The 22,110-nt window shown below is 41.9% G+C and overlaps 3 protein-coding genes across 4 annotated transcripts in view; 1 reads left to right on the top strand and 2 right to left on the bottom strand.

The window, feature by feature from the left end:
* Positions 1-1,496, bottom strand: part of lrrc75a (leucine rich repeat containing 75A) — an 81,887-nt gene extending 80,391 nt beyond the window's left edge. The window contains exon 1 of the mRNA XM_013264770.3: positions 1,223-1,496. Coding sequence (XP_013120224.1) covers positions 1,223-1,474 — 252 coding nt within the window. The 5' untranslated portion in view covers positions 1,475-1,496. The remainder of the gene's footprint in view (positions 1-1,222) is intronic.
* Positions 1,497-3,389: 1,893 nt separating this feature from the next.
* poldip2 (polymerase (DNA-directed), delta interacting protein 2) lies at positions 3,390-15,835 on the bottom strand. Of its 2 annotated transcripts, none has more exons than XM_005461032.4 (11): positions 15,608-15,835; positions 8,787-8,862; positions 7,775-7,872; positions 7,572-7,671; positions 7,292-7,367; positions 6,792-6,899; positions 6,261-6,397; positions 6,022-6,048; positions 5,807-5,932; positions 5,064-5,143; positions 3,390-4,971 (listed from the first exon to the last, which is right to left on the bottom strand). In XM_005461032.4, the coding sequence occupies exons 1-11, from the start codon at positions 15,790-15,792 to the stop codon at positions 4,857-4,859; spliced, it is 1,128 nt and encodes a 375-aa protein (XP_005461089.1). In that variant the 5' UTR covers positions 15,793-15,835; the 3' UTR covers positions 3,390-4,856. The 2 variants fall into 2 exon arrangements, with proteins under 2 accessions (XP_005461089.1, XP_003456353.1); XM_003456305.5 differs by having other exon boundaries at positions 8,787-8,868; positions 15,608-15,834.
* Positions 15,836-16,338: 503 nt separating this feature from the next.
* Positions 16,339-21,074, top strand: vma12 (vacuolar ATPase assembly factor VMA12). Its single transcript, XM_003456306.5, has 6 exons — positions 16,339-16,734; positions 16,915-16,988; positions 17,180-17,269; positions 20,221-20,263; positions 20,340-20,452; positions 20,556-21,074. Exons 1-6 carry the CDS (start codon positions 16,551-16,553, stop codon positions 20,649-20,651), a joined length of 600 nt encoding a protein of 199 aa, XP_003456354.1. The 5' UTR covers positions 16,339-16,550; the 3' UTR covers positions 20,652-21,074.
* The last annotated feature ends 1,036 nt before the right edge of the window (positions 21,075-22,110 follow it).

Raw genomic sequence — 22,110 nt, 5'->3', positions numbered from 1 at the left:
TGGTAATCACCTAATCATTTGATTCAGATGTGCTGACCCAGAGTGATATCTAAAACTTGCAGGACACTGGCCCTTGAGGACTGGAGTTGGACACCCCTCACCTAGGGGATTGTCTCATTGTTGGGGTTGTCTCTGTTATTGTACGGCGTTTACATTACAATATGAGGCACCTTTAGGTGAATGTTGTGATTTGGTGCTATATAAACAAAATTTATTTGAAATCAAATTGAATCTGTGCAAATTATTAAAATTTCACTGGCATTCCAGTCTTACGTGAACAGGTTTCTTTCTATACTGATGCTTTAGGCTACAGCTACCAGTTTTTTTCCCCCATTATCTAATTAACTGATACAAACAAAAAAATCTGTCGCCCTATGGCAGATGGGATAAGTGACAGTGAGTTAGATAAGTGGAAGACAATGGGTGGAAGTTAGTGTCTTACAGTGATGTATGTGGAAAAATAGCCTTTGTGTTAACATTTGCTTATCACTGCCATCTGCCACCAGTGCAGAGAGGTTTGGTCAGTAAATAGTAACAGAACAATTCTGATGAAAATCTCCAAAGTCCAAACAGTAATCTGGGGAAGCTGTGTGTCTATAAGCCTCAGGTGCTGCTCCCTGAGTTTGAGTCACGAGGGGATAAACTATAAACACTGCCAGTGTATGGGCTCTGTGAAGTGTGTCGAAATCAGTTTCTTCCCTCACTGTCTTCATCTGCTCTTTTTAGTTTCCTTACTGTCACAGTAATAAACACACAGATTGTTTCTCAGAATTTTACCCCTGTCACCCTCAGACCCTTCCCTTCTCTGCCACGCTCCACATCATCCTAATCAACTGGTGGCATTTTCTTTCTCCTGCTTCCCTTTTGTTTCTCGCCACACCAGATTCTCCCAGCCTGTTGTTAGGCTTTTTCTTCTCTCTATAGCAACAGCAGCATCCAGACTGAGAGAGGTTGTAAATCACAGCACTCTCTCCACTCTGTACCCATGCAGCAGAGTCAGGCACTGCCAGGCATACTTGCAGGGAGGGCGTCAATTCATCAGGCATGCAGGAAGTCAGTCTCTGAATGGCTTCAGTCAGTGAGCATCAGCAGTCAGTCTGAGCCTGGCTTCTCTTTCAGCATCACTGTTGACATTAACTTAAGGTAATACAGCACGAGAGGAAAGAATAGAGGAAGTGTGCAGAAAGAAAAAGCGAGAAAAGAAAGAAAACTGAGCGGCTACCTGTCGGAGCGTCTTCAGCATCTCCGTGGCCTCGTCCTGCTTGCCCTGTTTGGCCATCAGCATCATCTCCTGGATCATGCCAATCCGGCGCTGGTAGGGTGGCGGTGGCGTCCCGCTACGGCTCAGCCTGTCCCCTGACTTCAGCATGAGGGAGGCTAAGATGTCTCCCCGCTCCTTGGTGGGTGTCCGCTTCCAACTGTGCTGAGGACTGGCTCCTGCGGGCTCCTGGCCTTTAGCCTGCTTGGCACCCATAGTGCTGCCTCTTAATGTGAACTGTGGCAACAAAGAGATTGGTCCCACAGAGCAGTCATGCAGACGCAGCTTTGATTCCCGTGTCAGACACCTGCTTCAGTAAAACGTCAGCAGCTCATCACGTCTCTGTGAAGTGTGGAAAGTGTGCCTGCTCCCAGAGTACAGCACAACACTGCAGATACGCTGAGAAGGAGCGCTGGTAGTTTTGTGCTGTTACTCACAGGAGCTGGAGCTCATGTAGGGAACAGGTCTTTGGATGCTGCCTGCAGCATGGCCACAGAGCGCGGACTCAGCAGAGTCAGGCTGCCGGGGAACCCCAGCAGTGTGTCTGCCTCAGCGACAGCCTCCTATCCCGGACCCAACTTCAGCACCAAATATTTACCCTCTCCTCCTCCTCCCGAGCTGTCCTCTAGAACACAGCGCTCCGTCCTGGAGCAGAGGAGGAGCAGCGGGCGGAGGATCGCTGCTGCATGAAGCAGGGCATGGCAGTGTTTACGTCTGCGGCGCTCCTCGCTCTGCCCTGTCCCTCCTTGGCCGCTGGAAGTCCTGCTGTACCTGCAACAAAAGCAGCGCTGGTCCTCCTCCCGGCCTCACTCTCCATCATTCGCAGGCAGGAAACCGAAGTCGCATCAGCGCCTCGTCCTGCTGTGTGCAGGCTGCGGCTCGGCGGGCTTTGACAGAAGGGGCCGGACTGAGGTGTCCCCTCCCCGGGACCGAATCATGTATCGCACCCTCTGTTCGAGTGCACGGGGGCGCGCAACGAGTGCACGTGACCGCAAGTCCTCCTTCCTCCTGGCGGGGTGATGAGGAGAGGCAGGAGGAGGGCAGGGAGGGTGTGAGCACTGCCAAGTGTCCAGTTTCACGGCGCAGACGCTCCGTCTCCGCGGCTAGGTTTTTCTACCAGACTCCATTCAAAATGTGTCGGTTTGTACCTGCACTGCTCACAGGCAGAGATGGACAGGGTGTATCTGTCGAGATGAGTCATGGATTTTAAAATGTAGTCTTCTAGGAAAATCGGCCTATAGTGGACCTTGATTTAAGCATTTTGTGTCTAACAATTTTTTTAAATTTAGTTTTTGTGGAAATTGACAACCACAACACCAACTTGCAAGTTAATACCCGATTAAAGTAGATCTGCTTTGTGAACTGCTCTGTGCAGTCACTTTTATTTAAATCACACCTAAAAGTGTTTTAAATTGTGAGGTAAAGAGTCAACAGAGAAAAACACAACAATCACTTGGGGACAGTGGGAAATAAAAACCTTGTAAGGGGAAGAAACCTCCGGCAGAACCAGGCTCAAGGCTTCACCTCCCTGAACCCTGACACACAATTGGAGGGTTGCTCTTTCCTATACCCACTCATCGTGGCGAACTACTGTCAGGTGTTCTTAGCATAACATTTTTCTGCCCGCATTTTTTTTTTTTTTTTTTTTTTTAAACCTGTTGCTAGAAGTATCAGCCAAAAATGATTTTCACATCAAAGCAGTTTTTTGAAAGTTTATATGGAATTACAAGTTTTTGTGAAATCTAGTTTTAACTGATTTTTTGTTGTTTTTTTAGTTAGTTGGCATAAACTAAAACACGTACATGAGTGTTTTCTCCAAAAATAAAATTGAAACAGCTGTCAGTTATTTATACTACCAGGGAAAGACCTGCACTGACATCTGGTGGCAGCTGTGTGGAACCATTACATCGACGTGGTTATATTTAGCATCCGTAATAATCCTAGTAAGGCCTTACTTTTCTCGAACTAGATAGTGCCCCTCTCAAATAGCCCTAGCGATGGGTCGGTGACCCCCTGGCAACCACCGGTTACTAGGGACTGAGGTTTAAGCCAATTTTCCTGCCCACGTACAGGAAACAATTACGCAAGTCCGATAGATTCACACAAGCTCAAACTCAGCAGAAAGTCTGAATATTGTTCAAAAGGTGTATTTATTTTGCTTTTAATTACATCTGTATTTACAGTACTATTTCAACCATCAAATCACTTTATCAAAGCAAAAACAAGTTAGTTTCTTTCCTCATTTTACAACTTTTAGGCTCATAACTCTTTTACAAAGTCACAGTCACCCCTGGTGACACATCCACATGTGCACAGGATCAAGATGACGGTTCGGTCTTTGTAGGGCGCAGACGGCGGAGAGGAAGGCGGACATCTTGCACACAAAACTCATCTTCTGGTAACATCATCGCTGATGACTCCACAGAGAGCTGCTTCTGTTCACAGTCAGTGGGGACCTGACCTGCCTCCAGCAGGAGGAGGGTTCACTTCTGGCTATGACACAAAGCCTTAGCCTTGTGACTTTTAGTTTTACTTAACACTGAACGAAAGTGGATGCATTTCAGAGTGTCTGAAGCACATTTAGAAATCAGATCTCCAAAAATCTACATCAATAACACACCATTAGTTATAGGCATTTATCCAATCACTGACACCTAAATTATCACACAAGTGAAGAATTCTAGAGTTTGGTACCCGAATTCTTCATCTGGAAATGTTTATGGCAGTTTTTATTATTATTATTACTACCATCATCCAACCCCCCCCCCCCAGCAGAAACAGCAGCATAAGAACAAATCTGGGTCAGGTTTAATGTTTTTCCTGTATGACTTGATTTTTGGTGTCCTGGGGAAGTTTTAGCCAACAGCAAATTAATACATGCAAAGGAGACTCTGCATTAACTCAAGATAGTAACTGCTGACCTAGACACCACTCCTAAACTACCAAATACTGCTATGCTGCCATCTTTGACTTTCGGTACATTAGATTTATAGAGATGTGGTTTCATTTTTGACATTTCAGGGTGAGATATTTTTTTTAAAAATTGGTAACTGACTTGCAGTTTGCTTCATTGTTGTGACACAGTAAATCTTATGTACTTTTACACTAACAGGCCCAAACTTTGACATGTTCTCTGTCTCTTTAAGTGTCTAAAAAAACCCAACAACCCCCAAACAACAACAATTGGGGGAGAACAAAAAAGGGTTCAGGACAAGAGTACTGCATCATGTATAAAAATAACCTGGTCAATATTTCAGCTACTGCATGTCAGAACCAGCCCAGCTCAGCAGCATTAATTCCCCTTCCAAACTCTCAGCTGTCTTCCACTTCACTGTGCAGATCTCCTCCAGTGCACAGGCTTGCAGATTGAGTTTCTAGCCTAAATGAATTTACTGCTGGGGGGGGCAGGCAGAAAATGGGCAAGGTGGGCCTGCATTTAGATAATCTAGAAACCGCTAATAATTTCCCCTTTGCTTAGCTTTCTTGATGCTAGACTCAGGTTGAAGGCTGAAGCAATGTTACAGGTCAGGGGCAACTCTAGATAATGACACAAGCAGAACTGGCACCGTATCCAGGACTTGAGGATGGTAGCACACACTTAAAATGTGTAGCCAGCAGGGGGCGCTTTGTCATCCTTGTTGCTCTCCAGGGAGAAGGGCGGAATGCGGACGTCAAAGTGGGAACCATCAGTTCTTTCGATGCGAAACGTTCCCCTAAAACAACAACAATAAAAACACTAAGTGAGAAAAGCTGAAGATACTTTGGATTTTATAGCATGTGAAGAAAGAGGTAGACGTAGACTCACCACATATGACCACTTGGGGCTTGTAGAGACACGTGGCTGCTGTACTGGAAGGCTGGCTGTTCTTTAGACAACACCGGCTCCTGTTAGGTAAGTACAAAGAGCTGAGCATTTCTAGACAAACGCGACAGTCTCCTCTTCACAGCCAGGACGACAGTCTGTTCATTTAACTCTGGAATCAGATCAATACTGCATCTGTATCATATCAGAACTGGGGGCTTAAAAAGATTCATCATTCATACTCTGGTGTTGGGGCCTTTGCAAAAGTCATGCATGTTTATTTTTAATATGATATGTAATATACAATGTAATGATACGTAATGAAAGAATACATTAAAAAAATGTACATCTGAGATGTCCTTTAAGTGGACTATGTTTGGTTAAAGGACCCCCCAAAAACACTTCTTATGAAGCATTAGATCAGAATTGTATAATCCATTTAAGTGGTGTTCACATTAACCCTGGGTGTCTGAAGTCCCACAATAACCCACATCTCAACAGGACTGTTTATTAAACCACAAATGAGAATTACATACCTCAGTGTTGAAAACAAGTAATTTAATATATGACATACATGTATATATGGTGTGTAATATTACTAATGTAATAGTATTATCTTAGGAGATAGCTGCTCTTGATTGTGTGTCATTGCTTATCGTGTCTGTCGTTCTGTGGCCGGCTGCATTTGCCCAACTCCACATCTCGTTGCTCTCTGCGATTCTGCTCGTGTTTGTAAGCATGCTCACCCTGCCTACGACACCTCGTCCTCGGACCGTCTCCAGAGTTCCTGATAGGCTGAAGATCCTCCAGTGTCTCTCTCTCAGCTGAACCACCTCGTTGCCCAAGTTCTCCAGACGGATACAGTAGCGCCACTGCAGGAAGACAAGACAAACAGATTTGAGCTTTTTATTTCTGTGTTTCACCATCTTTAATTTACATGATAAAATATAAAACTACTCACCCAATAAACATGAGAGTTCTGGGCCTCCTAAGGACAACAAAGAATTAACCTTAGATTTCAAACAAACTACAGAGGAGCATTTAAGCCTACAAATTAAACAGAAACAGGCTGTAAGCCAACATCTTGCTAAGCACACCTAATAACACCAATGAAATGTGTTTGAGCTGTGAGGTTGTGAGGCTCAGGCTGTGCTGCAATAGCAAATAATATACAAGTAATATTCATAAAGATCAACCTACCCTCATTCCCATGTAGAAGGGGATGACGGTGACTCTGATGTTTTCAGTTGTCTCTCTGTGGACATCTGAGAGCTCCAGCCAGGGGTGGTTCTTCTCTTGCCATGCTTTAAGGGTGTCTCTGGCTGTGAATGGAGGAGCTACAGACAAAAACAAAAAACAGACACATTAAAAATAGTCTGCTTCTTAGGCATTCTAGGTGGCCATTGAGTGGGTCTTATCAGGATCTGAACCAATAGTCAAACTACAAATGACAGTTTCACATAGAAGGCATAAACTTTAACATTACAAAACTTGCCACTCAAGCACTCAATCCTGCAGAAATTACCAGCACCTTTATTCATGAAACTGCCCAGAAGATCGTCATGTTTACAAGAGAATGTATTAGTACTTCAAAACCAATATGTAGGTCTGTCACAACTTTATGAAACAACAGTGCTATGGGAGGAAACATGTCGACTACATCTGTTAGATATAGAAGAAACCTAGTGGACTTATACACAACCACAGAGCTGAAAAAAGATCTGCGTTTACTTTTTGAAGGGTTGTACATGAGGAAGCGCTCAAACAGCTCATGCTGGATGGGGACCTGCTCTGTGGAGTTATAAGGCAGAATGTCTTCATGGCTCACATAGTCCAGACCTGAAGAGGAAACCCAGAAACAGAACCATCATAACTACCACTATCAAAAATGGTCTTTTCACAGAATTCAATATTTGAACATTTTGAGTCAATTACTTAATTTCTTCAGCACTGATAAAATAACACCAGCTGATTTTCTTTGCCCTTTTCTCTCTGACAGCAGGCTGGATGTGATTGCGTAAAAATAAGGTGTGCTCTATTCTGGCCAGACTCAAATTTAATTCTTTGAGTATGACCGCCAGTTTCTAATGCCAACTGTAAGACCCCAAGATAGACATCACCAGCTATCTCCCGTCTTTAATTATCACAAAAGCCTCAGTAAGAAATAAATGAAAACCAATCAGAATGTGAGTCAGATGTATGAGTGAGTGGCTCCTGACCAGTGTGCATACCTGGGATGGCGTACAGAGCCCTGCTGTCATCGTGGTTGGCCAGAAACGTCACTGCCTCTGTCTGGGACCTCTGAGACTGTCACAGCGCACAGACCAACAGTTACATACCTGCAGACCTCAACACTAATAAACACCTACAGTTTGAGTCCACCACACTAGCAACATTTCCACCCACTGCACTGCCTGAGATCACACAGACTGTGTCCACAATTGAGCTCAAGACAGTGGTTGACGCTCTGAATAACTACCTGATCTCAGTACAAGCGCAAGTTATACTTACTATATGAGGGCAGTCCCTGGTGTCAATGAGGACTTGGTAGTAGGTGTGAGTCTTTCCCTTCACCTCTTTGGAGCCGTGGGCCCCTGGGGGCTCAGGTTTGCTGCAGGAAGAAGCACTACAAATTCAGTACACAAAACAAAACAACCACACAGAGGCCCAGAAAGTCTAGCTGAGATTGGGCATTTTAGCCCAGACCGCCCTACCTGTCAGACATGGGAGGGGTGATGTCTCGATCATAGAGGCGGGCGTGCCACGGAAACAAGACGATGCCTCTGTAGCCAAACACGCTGTGGAGAAACAGCTAGGGGAGAGCCCAACAACAACAACAACGAGATAAGGCTTTCAGAAATTATACATGTAGGACGCTTAATACACACAATACACAAGTTGTATGGGATTACAGTCACTAGAAGAGATGATGCAAACAGGTTATATGGACAACACTGAGTTACATATAAACTGTTTCATAGTCTAAAAGGCCTGTTCTCTCTCACTCACTGTTCTGCCATCGTTCATCATTTATAACTGCAGATAAAGGTATGGGCAGTAATGCTGAACACTGGGGCAGAGCTGTTTCTATTCTCTCCACACTGTTGCTTTGTTCTGCACTACTTTCTTTATGGTGATCTTTATCCACCATACAGTGCCAGAGCAGGGAATTAAAGAATAAAGAAAGAAAGTCATGCAAGGGAGACACAGACACACACACACACACACACACACACACACACACACACACACACAGACACACACACACACAGACACGATTGCTGTGTAGAAAAAAAAGAAAGTTACAGGGTAGTCAAAGGGCGTTTCTTATTTATCTCTGGGAGTTATGTTAACTAAGCAGTTTCACATGCAGCCTACCTGGGCAGGCCTCTAAAATATATTCTGCCCCCAATTTTAACATTTTTTTTTTGTAATATTCTAATATGGAACTTTTTTTTTGGTCCAGAGCCTCTTCCCACTCTCAAACTCCAAGTGCACTGCTTTGGAAGTCTGCTGTGACCTGCAGCAGGCGGAGAACTGCTTCATGAGCCACTAGCCCAAACTCACCAAGGCTACAGAGTAATCTAACTCTGTAACACTGTAATGGTCCGTGCGCAGTAGAAGGGGGTATGAAATTTATGTTAGTCATCTGTCTAATAAAAGAGAAGGACCATGAACTAAACCAGATCATTCGGTATAAGCATGAAGAGATTGTGAAGGTCTTACCTGTCCTGTTTCATATTTGCCGTGCTGCTTCACAGCCTCAAACACTCCCACAGTCGCCAGAATCTTCCCCTCAGGCCTGTTTCTGCCAAAAACAGGCAACACCATTACACTCTGAACTCTGTGTGGGTCTGCATGCTGCCCAAAAATTGAACTAACAAAACATCATGTAACAGCACAACGGGTCGGGAAATTCCAGAGATGCCACGACAGGAATTTGGAGTTTGCCATCCTATGGAAAAATCTGCATTAAGCCCTATAGGAAGACAGGTCCTGCAGACTCTCTTCAGCCCTGATCTCAATCAGTTTAATAATATTGTTAACATTTCACCGTTGAGGTGTTTTGTCCAAATACAGTTGGACTTAAACTCCATGCCCCCATCATCATTTAACAACAAAACAAACAGTACATGTTAGCACTGATAACAACAGCTGGTCACTTCATATAAATAACACTCATATTCTGTGCTTCCTGCAAAGCTAATCTTCACAACAGAAATGAAGAGCAGGGATTAATGAGGTGGATATATGGACGGGGAGAATTAATATTACACACCAAGTTGGACAAGTTGTGTATTGCACAAGAATAATCACAAGGTAAGCTGCTTTTATTAGAAATATCGTTACAAAACAAGGAACATTTTCTCAATGAATACCTCTGGGTAGAATCGGGAGGACTATACTGTACTCAGTTCTGATGGGTGACCATCTCAACTTTGCTGAAAGACAAACCAAGTTCAGATGCAATCCAGGCAGAAATGTCCATCATGAGGAGAGAGGGCTGAAAATTAAGTCAACGTGGAAGTGCCAAAAACTGCAGGGGGTATAATGGCCACTCAGTGCTAAAATGCCAGAGTTTACAAGATAAATCTGTCTTGAGATGGAGATGGTAAACTATATTGTGAAAGAGTGTTCTGCATGCAGATCTTTCTTAAAAAAAAAAAAAAAAAAAAGGAACTAACTGCAATATGAACCTGCAAAACTGTAACCACTTGGTGACAATGTTTTATCAAAACAGGTTAGGGTTGTTGTCCCAGTAATAAGAAACAAGAGAATGCAGTATTTGCCCAGAGGTCAGGGTGGTGCAGTCTCTGTGCTGCTGGGATAGCCTCCAGCCCAAAGACTTTAGAATATGGATTAACACTTTAAAGATGCCAAATGATGAGAACAAGAATGAGCCTATGCAAACATGCACCAGCACAACTGGCCTAAGTTACTCTTTAACCCATCTGGGCTCCTCTTCACTTTCTACTTGTGCAGCAATCTGAGACAAGTCGATACACTGTCCACAGATAATCACCAATCTAAATTTAGCCACACTGCTACAAACTCTGGACCCAGCCTCAGCCAACAGCTCGCCCTTGTCAACAACACGCCTTGCCAAGAAGAACAGAAACTATCCATGTCACTATCCATCCATTTGGGTGGGGGATTTGTGCCATTGAGCTGTCAACATATCACAGAAAAGCTTGGTAAAAATATAAAAATATCAGTATGTCATCAGATATCACTACACAAGGAAAAGGTTGCATAAACAAATCTTAAAGATACAAGAGTGTGCTGAATCACCGCTCCTATTCCAACCAGCGTGTGGGCACTCACCCACCTGTCCACCCACCTTTACTCTCTCTCACAGAACAGATAATTCAAGCACACTCTACCTCAGGGGTCCTCAATCCCAGTCCGCGAGGGCCGGTGTCCCTGCAGGTTTTAGATCTCACCCTGGGTCAACACACCTGAATCACATGATTAGTTCATTACCAGGCCTCTGGAGAACTTCAAGACATGTTGGCCGTTTATCAATGCCCAAGTACGCGAGTATGTACTCGCGTTCTCGGTGAGTACGTACTCGCCGAGAACGCGAGCATGGACTCGCGATATGTACAATTGGAACACCTGCGTACGTGATGATGTCACAGGTCCGGAGTTTTTACTGCCGTCCCCTCCTAATTTAACTGTGAGTAACATGTTATGAAGCTTAACTGTAATCACAGCCAAACTGGTTTACTCAGGAACAAATAAAAAACTGAAATAAACCAAACATTAACATTTAGAAGTGATCTAAGTGACTTATATATCATTTTTAACCTCAGTAGTGAAACCTCTATTAATAAAAATAGTGTACATGTACATACGTGTACATACCTTAATAAAAACAAGCAGGTGAGATGTTAGAACGCTTTTATTTCTATTCTAGTGGACACTCAATACTATAGACAGCTGCTATAGTATTGAGGGGAGGGGGGGTGAAAACGATGTGCCGGGAGTCCGCTGTTGAGTTTTGGACGAAATGCATTCTGGGATATATAGCTGTCCCAAGTCCACACCGATGCATGCTCGATAAAACGGGCGGATCGAGAACACATCCGGGACTTTTTCGCGTTCTCGGCTTGATGTGTACTTCGAATTGGAACAGTACTTGGTCTCCGACTGATGACGTATCACGAGTACACGAGAACGCAAGTACGCACAAGTACGCATATTGATAAACGCCCACCGAGAAGGTAATTTATCCATTTAAATCAGCTGTGATGGATCAAGGACACATCTAAAACCTGCAGGGACACCAGCCCTCGTGGACTGGGATTGGGGACCCCTGCTCTACCTCTTTCTGTCCACACCTGCAATCTTTGGGCTTTCACCGGTGACCATTGAGGACGTGAAACCAAAGCTGAGAAACCAATAATGAGCTAACCATTTCACTGTCCACAGAACTAATTAATAAACATTTAGAATATCTAGAAAAAGACTGAAAGCCAGAGCTATAGTACAATAAAAGCATGAGCAGTAAGCAAAGTTAAAATCTTCACTACTACTTTTTTTTTTTTTTTTCTTTTCTTTACACAGCAGGTTGTGTTTCATCTTCCTCATTCAGCTGACACAGCTGTACTTTCTTGTGCTGGCTCTCTTTTCTATCGTCTCCATTGCGGCTCTGTTCCTTGTGTCATATCAGCACTTCCCAGTTTACAGAGCGGTTCCACTATAAATTTGAGCTACAGATACATACTGAGCCAGTTAATCTGAAACTTTAATTGTGCTGTTGCTTCTACTAGAGATGACACGTTAACCTGTTTAACATCAACTTCACTGGCACTCCTGTTTACACGCGTCCTTTCAGCATTTTTTTTTTTCCCCCTGAGCACAAACAACGTCAGTTCATATATATTTATAGTTTTAACCAGCTAGTCCATGCCTGGATTCCTTCCAAGCATACAACTAGGGCTGCCACAAACGATTATTTTGATAGTCGACTAGTCACCGATTATTTTTGCGATTAGTCGACTAATCAGATCATGCATCCATTGGACATGAAATGTACAGCTTATTGCACCAGCATGCGTCTGCTCTTATATAACTATCATTAGCTTACAGCTTGAAGTGTTTAAGGTATGTGCTAACTAAAAATAAAGACAAGATGATAGTTTATTACACTTTTAATGAAATTTGCAGATTGTTTCAGTGAAGTTTAATAAACTCAGCCGTCTGCTCCTTGCTATCTAAAATATAACAGGACACCGGAGTATATTCTCGAGCATCTCACACTTCTGATAATCAGTTGTCTGCTTGACGTTTATTCATCTGTGCAAAAACTATAACTTTATTTCTCAGCCAAACCAATTTACTCAGGAACAAATAAAATACTAAAAAAAAAGCCAAACAATAACATTTTTAAGTTATCTAAGTGACTTATATTACATGTTTAACCTGAGTAGCGAAAGACGGCGGTGAGTTTGAAAACGATTTGCCGGGAGTCCGGTGTTCTCACCGACTCTAATGAGCCTAGAACCCCGGCTCGCTATCGAGCTGGTGGGTAACAGACGTCTCCGAAAACGTCGGAGCGCTTTTGAAAATATGTGGTGTCTTGATAGACTGAGCAGATATTTGAGGTTTACACAGCTACATTCTCACCTGAAAATATGTTAAACGTTTATTTTGTGACCCAGAAAGAATAATAGGAGTAATATTAAAACTAACTAGCTGCCGCCATTGTTGACAACTGCGCTGGGCCGCGCTATGAATTCTGGGACACAGTTTCTTCTTCTTCGGGGTTTAACGGCAGCTGGCATCCTTGTACATGCAGTGCTGCCATCTTCTGTTTCAGTCCGTTATTACACTCTTAAATACTACTACTTATTCCTGCGTCTTTTGGGATCTTACAAAGCTTCAAACGACGCGTCGAATATTAAATTAGTCGTCGACGATTTTAATAGTCGACGTAATCGTGACTAGTCGACTAATCGTGGCAGCCCTACATACAACTCTGAAACCTGCCTGTGTTTGCTACTGAGTCTTCCTGATACATCCCAGTCTTGCAGAGACAGGGAAAGATTGCAGTGTTTGGATGCCAGCTCACTTCCACGGCTCTTCTCGCCAATCTTACTGCACATTAGATCGCTGAAGTCATGTACAAATTTACAATATTATACAAGCTTTACAGTTAATACTTGCAAGCCTGTACTGAATTTCAGGGCCTGATAATGACCCGGGGAATTCTATGGCCAATTTTAAAATTAAGAATAACTAGATGAAGTGTTAATGTTAAAGAAATACTGCTTTTGTGGTTGCTGCAATGCTGTTGGTGGTTAATAATACTCAATTTTTAGTTTCAGTATATAATATTTGGTACAAGCCTGTCAGCAGTAAGACAATTAACTTCATTTACACCAAGGTAACTCTCCCATTACCAGGTCTGACTGTACTAGATCAGTCCACAAATCATCAACGATGAAGTATTTGGTTGATTTAAGTCCTAAATAACAGGAGAGGCAAATATTAACACACCAAATGGAGATACTGACAGGGAGCCAACAGGTGTCTAAATGATGTTAATAAGACAGTGTTTCAAACTTCAGCCTGTGCAGCACCAAATGTTGTAAGGGTCTCTCAGTTGTTCTCTTCTCCAAAATGACAGTGCCAGCATTAATATTAAGGAAATAATACAAACACTGTTGGGATAACACACATATTGCTGAGTAACTTTTCAGTGCCTTTATTTGTGCTACTAAATTATTTTAAAACCGCCAAACCACTGAAGAAGAATCTTTCCAAATGTTTACTGTGTGGTTAAACATGTACTGATTTGACACCATAGGTTGGAAGCAGTAACAACATCAAGTGCTGCTCAACTAATGCTGGCAAGCTACTTAACAGCCAATATCTGTGCTTTCTTCATTTCTTGTTGGTAAATCCTCCTCTTTCAGATGAACCCTAAAGTAGGGCTGGGCAATATGAGGAAAATCTAAAATCACAATATTTTTTTGGCTATATCACGATATACACACCGTGATATGTTTAACCTCCAAAATCCATATAGTGCCTAAAATTTCACTGATATACGCATTCGAATCGACCATTCAATGTTCTTTTTTTTCCTACTTGAATACAAAAAATCTGAATGGCATGAAAGGTTTTATTTTAACCACTTTTTAACCATGAGTTCTACACAGAGATTTTTCACAAATGACTCTACTGTCACAGCAAGTCTCTCTGTGGTCAACACTAGACCTTTAACAAAAGATCATAGCAACAAAAAAGGACATCAAGCAATAAAGACATTTCAACTATTGTACGTGGAAAAACTCGAGATACCCATGGGTCGCCAAAGCACATCATCTGCCTCCATCTCACCGTATCCCAGCATTCTCCTTTGTCAAACGATGTCCTCCTTCACTCACTACATCCATGAATCTTTTATGTGTTATTCAACTTTTCTTCCTGCCTGGCAGCTCCATATTCAATGTGCTTTAGCCAATTAATCAGCTTTCTCTCTCTTATGCACATGTTCAAACATCTCAGCCTCACCTTTCTAGCTTTGCCTCCAACCTGCTCAAACTGAGCTGTCCCCCTGAGGTCTTCATCCTGGTCACTCCCAATGAAAATCTTACCATCTTCAGCTTTGCCAAATGTCTTTATGTTAGTGCCACCATCTCCAAACTATACATCACAGCAGGTCTCGGTCACTACCATGCAATCCTTCCCCTTTTCTTGGACAGCTGGCCCCATGTATTTTAAAACATCTCCCTATACTACCTCTGCTGCCTGCATCACTCTTACACCTGCCTCCTTCTTATTCACACACATGCATTCTGTTTTGCTTCTATTAACTTTCATTTCTCTTCTCTCCAGAGCATACCTCCACCTCTCCAGGTTCTCCACCACCTGCTCCCTACTCTCACTACAGATCACACCTCGCTTTCTAATGTTGTCTGCAAACATCATAGTGCACGGAGACTCCTGCCTGACCTCAACTGTCAGCCTGTCGTCATCACTGCAAATAAGGAGCCCAACTGATCTCAGTTGTAAATCTCACCTGTCACTCCAACCACACACCTCAGCACTGTCTCGCTGCCCACATACATGTCCTGCACCACCCTCCTATACTTCTGACTTCCTCATGCAGTACCACAGTTCCTCTCTTAGCACCCTATCACGCCTTCTCTGATCCACAAAGACAGAGTGAAGCTCCTTGTGAACTTCTCTATACTTCTCCATCAACACTCTTAAAGCAAACATCACATCTGTAGTGCTCTGAAGCCACACTGTTGCTCACTGATCACCACCTCTCTTTATAACCTAACTTCAACAACTGCTTCACATATCTTCATTGTATGGCTCATCAGCTCTGCACATCATCGTTGTTCTGAGTCCCAATTCATTTGCACATCGGACTCACTATGCAGGTATCACCTACCTACAGGCATCTGTCCACTTAATAGTAGCATGGCCAGTGTCTTTAACTAACGTTGCCATTTTGAAGAGCTCGTGCTTAGCTTAAGTCTTTAGCATGCTAGCTTTGGCATATGAGGACAGTTAAGGATTCTTACCGTGACGACATAAACCTCCTCTGCTGAACAGCGTCAGGCAGGCCGCAAGCTCGGCATAGTAACCGCGGTCTGTATGCCTCGAACCCGCAGCTGGTGTCAGCGACACTCAGTATTCTGTGAGCATGCTTCTTGTTGTATTTACTGACACTACTCAACAACCCTCGACGTAATGCACTGGCCGCCATCTTTCCTACACTAGCACAGTCACACACGTATTATGTCGTGTGCCCTCCAGCGCTGAGAGCCAATCATAGCTGAGCTGCTTTCATGGAACGACTGTACAGAACCGAACGCTTAACGTACAGTAACCTTTTTTAAATTATTTTCTTTTACAACAAATATGACCTTCATTGTAGTCTGAAAATAAAAGTTTAACACTCCTTTATTTTTATTCCACCATTTCATTGGTTAAAATGCTGATTGCGAACCGGCAGTTTGGGACAATTTAGTGTTGGAAAGTTGTGTCCCATCAAAAGTACTGTTGCTTAAATTTGTGTCAAAGCTTAGTAATGCAAAAACGGTTAGTTTTACGAATTTATGATGAGTCCTTTAAGGCACCACAAGGTGACGTGTTATGTAGTGAAAAACGTTTAAGTTAAAAATGAAACAAAGCATTATTATAAACTTGGCGTATAAAAATTTTCACAATAATATATACATATTACTGAGGTTTTACAAAAAAAAAAAGAAAGAAAGAAACGTAAATAAAACGTCAGGAAGATGGTCACGTGAGCGATTACGTCAGCCTGTCACAAGACAAGCAATATGGCTGCGTACCAGGGTTTTTATTTGTTTTTAGCAGATGCTGGGTTTCGTTTTTAAACCGTAAATTTCAGTAGATATAAAGTAAAGCCCGTGTTTATATTGAGGCCAGGTTTGACAGAAAACGTTATTTAAATAGCTGCTTCGAAAAAACTCGTTTAATTTTTGGTGCAATTGCATCATGGCTTCTGCATTTGTGGTGGGGGATAAATTCAGAAATAAAGTGACACATTTACTGGCAAACTCGGAGTCAGCTCTTCCTCGAGCATTGAGAGAAGAGCTGGAGGAGGTTCTTGAAAAACCGGAACCAACAATCCTGCCATTCAGTACAGCGAGGAAGATCAAGAAATATCTTCAGGACAAAGGTGAAAAAAAAAGAAAAATACTGAATTATGTATATATATATATATATATATATATATATATATATATATGTGTATGTGTGTGTGTGTGTGTGTGTGTGTGTGTATGTATGTATGTATGTATGTATGTATGTATGTATGTATACAATTTCATAACATTTTTTCCCTAACCCTAACCCCCAGGGCATCCATTCTACCTGCATGAGTTGCTGGAGGATAGCTCGCTTCACCTGCCTGAAATCCTGAAGCCTCCAAGGGTAAGTAAATTCCTGCACGTTTTGTGATGTACACTCATGCGCATCCATTGCTGTTACGCTGTATTCACATGTGAGTGATAGATCTATAAATCTACTGCAGTGTTAACATGTAGTCATTTCTGCAACTTGGCCCCGTGTAATTAGAGTGTTTGAAAACCAAACTAAACTGTGACTTCTTCCTTTCACTTCAGAACCCTGAGCTGGTCGCCCGTCTTGAGAAGATTAAAGCTAAACTAGCCAATGAAGAATACAAACGGATCACAAGAAATGTCAATACTCAGGTACGTTTTTTGTTAATATTAAAAGCATCTTTGCCATTTCAGGGTTGATACACTGGAACATACTGGGTGTGCTGTTGAAATGTTTGAATGTTTTTTTTTTCATGGTGAGGAGTACAAACCATCCTCCTCCATGCCTGTTCTTAAAATGATGGGATGGTGATGTAAATGCAAATAAACAAATATAGATAGAATGCAATGACAACATAAAAATGACACATCAACTGTTTAGGAAAATTATTTGTTTGTGCAGTAGTTAAAACATTCACCTTTTACATGTAAAAGACCAGGAGTGGACTCAGTGGAATTTAACAACGTTCTGACATTATATCATTAAATTGGAGAAGGTTATAATACTGGGAGATTTAAACCTTCATATTGATGATGCATCCTGTAACACTGCTGCTGAGCTCATCGCTATCACAGTCTTTTAACTTTAGGCAACATGTTTCTGGCCCCACACATACAAAAGGCCACACACTGAATCTTGTTTTCTTGAGTGACCATAACTGCATATTTTTTAATTTGTCATTTTACTTGGATCCTTCACCTCCTAAACTGATGATTCGAAGGCAGATTATAAACCAAGATGCTGCTGGAAGGTTCTCTGGCATGTTTGACCCTGGCATAGTGACATCGACTCACTTATTTTGTCTCTTAACAACCAATATAAATCTATTTTAGATACAGTTGCACCTCTGAAACAAAGTATTGTCCATTCTTCAAATTTCTGTCCCTGCATAAATGAAAATATTCTAAATTTTAGGAGATATTGTCGCAAGTTAAAACGTTTATGGAAGGCTTCCAAGCTTGAGGTTCATAGTCTACATCTGAAGGAGTCAATTTTCTCACTTAACAACATGATAAAAAATGCCAGACCAGAATATTCTGCAAATCTTATAGACAGTTCAATGTCGCCAGAGAGTCACTCCAAACAACTGGTTCCGAACTGTTTTTATCATCTAAGAAACATTTCTAAACTCAGACTACTGGTGTCAACGGCAGAACTTGAGATCATTATTCATGTTTTTATTTCTTCTCGTTTGGATTGTATTAACGGTCTTTTTACTTGTTTCAACAAATCAGCTTTGGATGGCCTTCAGACTTTACAGAATGGTGCGGCAAGACTTTTAACTGGCACTAAGAAGAGGTCACATATTTCTCTAGTTTTGGCTTCTCTTCATTGGTTGCCAGTAAATTTTAGGTTTCATTTTAAAATTTTAGTTTTAACTTTTAGAGCTCTACATGGTGAAGCTCCCCAGTATATCTCTGACCTGTTGAAACCTCATGCATCTTCCCAAGCACTTAGGTCTTAAGGTCAGTAGATACCATTTGTCCACGTACTAGGTTCAAAACACGTGGGGATTGGGCTTTTCAGGCACCAAGGCTGTGGAATTCTCCTCCGTTGTCTTAACCCTGTGTAGACTCCATTGACTCTTTTAAAAAGCAGCTGAAGACATTTATATACAAACGAGCTTTTAATAAATTTTTTCATTATTTTATATTATTATTTTATTTATATTTCTGGTTTTATTGTGAAGCACTTTGTGATTTTTATCTATGAAAAGTGCTATATAAATAAATTTTACTTACTTAGCTCCTGCCTCACAACTCGGTGTATCCTGAGGCAATAGTAACTGCTGCTTGATCTGTGGCTTTTTGTCAGACTCAGGGCCCACAATGTTGTTTCCTTGTAGCCGTTTCCTTCATCGCCGGTTTTTGATTTTTGTGAAGGAGACGCTCTCATGACTCATCGAGTGGTGATTAGCTGATTGGTGTCATGCCGTCTGTTGGCATCACATTTTTGGACCCCCCGACAGAGTAGGTAGTAAAAAAAGTACCTGGTACCAGGGACTATCACCTAATGGAAAACCCTAAATACCGAGTACAATTGAGTGGAGCCCAGCCAAGTAGGTACTAGTGGAAAAGGGCTATTAGTGCCGTTTAAAGATAACTGGGATGAAATGATGTTGGCATCCATGTGTGATACACTATATTGCCAAAAGTATTCGATCGTCTGACTTCATACACATGTAAACTTAAGTGACATTCTTTTCTTAATCCATTTTGTTGGTTCACCCTTTGCAGCTATATATAACAGCCTCAACACTTTTGTGAAAGCTTTCCACAAGGTTTAGGAGTGTGTTTCTGAGAATTTGTGACCATTCTTCCAGAAGCACATTTGTGACATCAGACACTGACGTTGGATGGGAAGGTCTGGCTCACAATCTCCACTTTCATTCATCCCAAAGGTGTCCTATCAGGTTGACATTAGGACTGTGCAGGCCAGTCAGGTTCTTCCACAGCAGACTTGTTCATCGCTCATTTTTACATTTTACTATAAAACTTAAAATATTGAATTGAATCCATGTCTTTATGGACCTTTTCTGTGCACTGGTGTGCAGTCATGATGGAACAGGAAGGGGCCATCCCCAAACTGTTCCCACAAAGGTGGGGGCATGAAAGTGTCTAAAATGTCTTGGTATGCTGAAGCTTTAACTCCTTCCTTTTACTGGAACTAAGAGGCCAAGCCCAACTCATGAAAAATAACCCCACATAATTCACTGAGCTCCTGACAGCGGCTCATTCTTTCACAAATTATGAAGACGCAGTCTGCATGATTTGGTGCTTGATTTTATACACCTGTGGCCATGGATTGATTGGAACACCTGAATTCAATGATTTGGATGGGTGAGTGAATACTTTTGGCAATATAGTGTATGTCCTGCCACCAGACTCCAGACTGCACTCCAATGCTTGAATACTGTGTATCTGCTCAATGTTTTAAGGGTCTTTTAAATTGTTCTCATTCATTTATTTAAAATGATGCATTTTTCCAAAGACAGGGAAAATGTGCACATTTTTTCCAAAGTGCTGATTTTGATTGTGGGGTTCACACACAAATTATCTTTTGAAAATATTTAACATTTTTCTTTTTTTGTTTAATTTTCCAGGAAATCAACCGCCATGGCGTGCTGTCAGATTTCAGACAGCAGGGTGAGTGTACTGTTGAGTATCTCATTATAGAGGCTGGATTGTGCATCCTAAGCTTATGTTCCTTCTCTCCATGCAGTGCGGTCAGTCAAAGCAGTTGTGGTCACCATATTCAACTTCCTGGTTACAATAGTTGCTGCTTTTGCCTGTTCCTACATGGGCAGTCAGTACTTGTTCACTGAGACTGCAACGGTAAGAGAAGCAGTCCTGCTGCTGTCTGTCCCATTATAAAACTTGTATTTTGTGGCGTTCTTGTTTTGCTTTACTGAAGTTGTTTCCAACATTTGTTTTGCAGCGGGTGATCTCAGCGGTGATCGCCGCATCGGTAGTTGGGCTTGCCGAGCTGTATGTCCTGGTCCGGACCATGGAGGGAGACCTAGGGGAACCATAGCAGCTGTTACCTTTGGAATCAACACCTTGTATGCAGGAGTCTGTAAGGCAAACCTCTGGCAGCCGCAGCCAGGCCCATGGTTCAGAGCAGAACGCTCACTCTGAAACCTCTGTGATCCTTCTTTCTTTTTGAATTGCTTCAGTAATTATTGATGAAAAATTAAAACATCCTGAGAATTTTTAAATAGAAATGGTTCCAAGCCCCAAAGTATTTGTTCTTTGACATTCTGCATCCCTTTCTAGTGAAATCAAAATACTCAAAATACTTTGTATTTATTTCCCAGGTTTTTGTTTTTACTCTAAAACTACAGTGTAGTTTTTTCCTCTCTGCTGTGTAAAATGAATGATGAGGTTCTTTTCTGCTCTGAGATGTAATCATATTTCATAAATATGATTTTTATCAAATAAATCATCTAAAACAGTCCATTCATCTCAGATGTCCATTTGTGGATTTTCTGCCTGTTGCTGTTGGTAGATCACAACCAAAGGGGGGAGCCCACAGAAGACAAAAGAGCAGCTTGAGGTGGCAACGGATGACAACCTTTAAAAAAAAAAAATCTTTTGGGGGGCATTTGGCACATGCACAATAAACAATGAACTATAGCTTAATTTAGATCATGCAGTCCAGTAACAAATAATCCGGATAAATGTCCCAAAGCATTTTAAGAGGGCTGCCAAGTGGGGAGATTTGCATCTTGGACACTTGCACGCATTAAATGTGGTATTACCTCGATGAAAGCATTGATACTCAAAGTTCTTAAAACCAGCACTGCTGCAATGTTGGAGGGGGCTGAAGCCTATTTCACATGGCGTAGGCCAAATGGTACGCTTTGGACAAGTTGTCGGTACCATGAAGTCTTCGTTGCACTTACAACTTTTCAGATATATAACCACCTTCAGCTTTTTATTATTTCATCTATGAAAACTTGGGCAGCACAAAAGTGATGTGACCCAACAGATGAACATTGTCTCCTGACACTGAGAGAGTCTTATTTTCCACTACGTCAAAACCAGCCAACAAGATTAATATATTTGGCAGATCCAGTGCATATACAGAGAAAACTCTAACCAACACTGACAAATGCAAGTTAACAAAAAAAAAAAAACAATCAAAAGAAGCTAGTATACTGACTTTAAGTAATTTGGCTCGTTGTTTTGCCACGAGGATGTCCTTGTGTTGACTTTTCTGGAAAAGTCACCATCTGTGGCCAGTAATAAAGGTCAGTCATAATGTTTACTGGATGGTTTCCACCTGACAGATGTGCTAATAATAATGTCCTTATCTGTGATTACTGTATCTGGTTTGAAGTGGAATATCAAGCCGAACAACACGTAAACAACCGATTACTGTCCAGTACAGTAGCTGTGCTTTAAGATCATCATGCTGAGAACAATAACGCCATATATCCTACAACACAGAAGATCCTTTTTTACTGATCCCCTCTCCAGATACGGTTTCA

Source organism: Oreochromis niloticus, linkage group LG14, assembly GCF_001858045.2.
Source record: "Oreochromis niloticus isolate F11D_XX linkage group LG14, O_niloticus_UMD_NMBU, whole genome shotgun sequence".
In the NCBI taxonomy this organism is placed as follows: domain Eukaryota; kingdom Metazoa; phylum Chordata; class Actinopteri; order Cichliformes; family Cichlidae; genus Oreochromis; species Oreochromis niloticus.
Note: the sequence above shows the minus strand (reverse complement) of the source record. Positions and strands in the feature narration are given on the sequence as shown.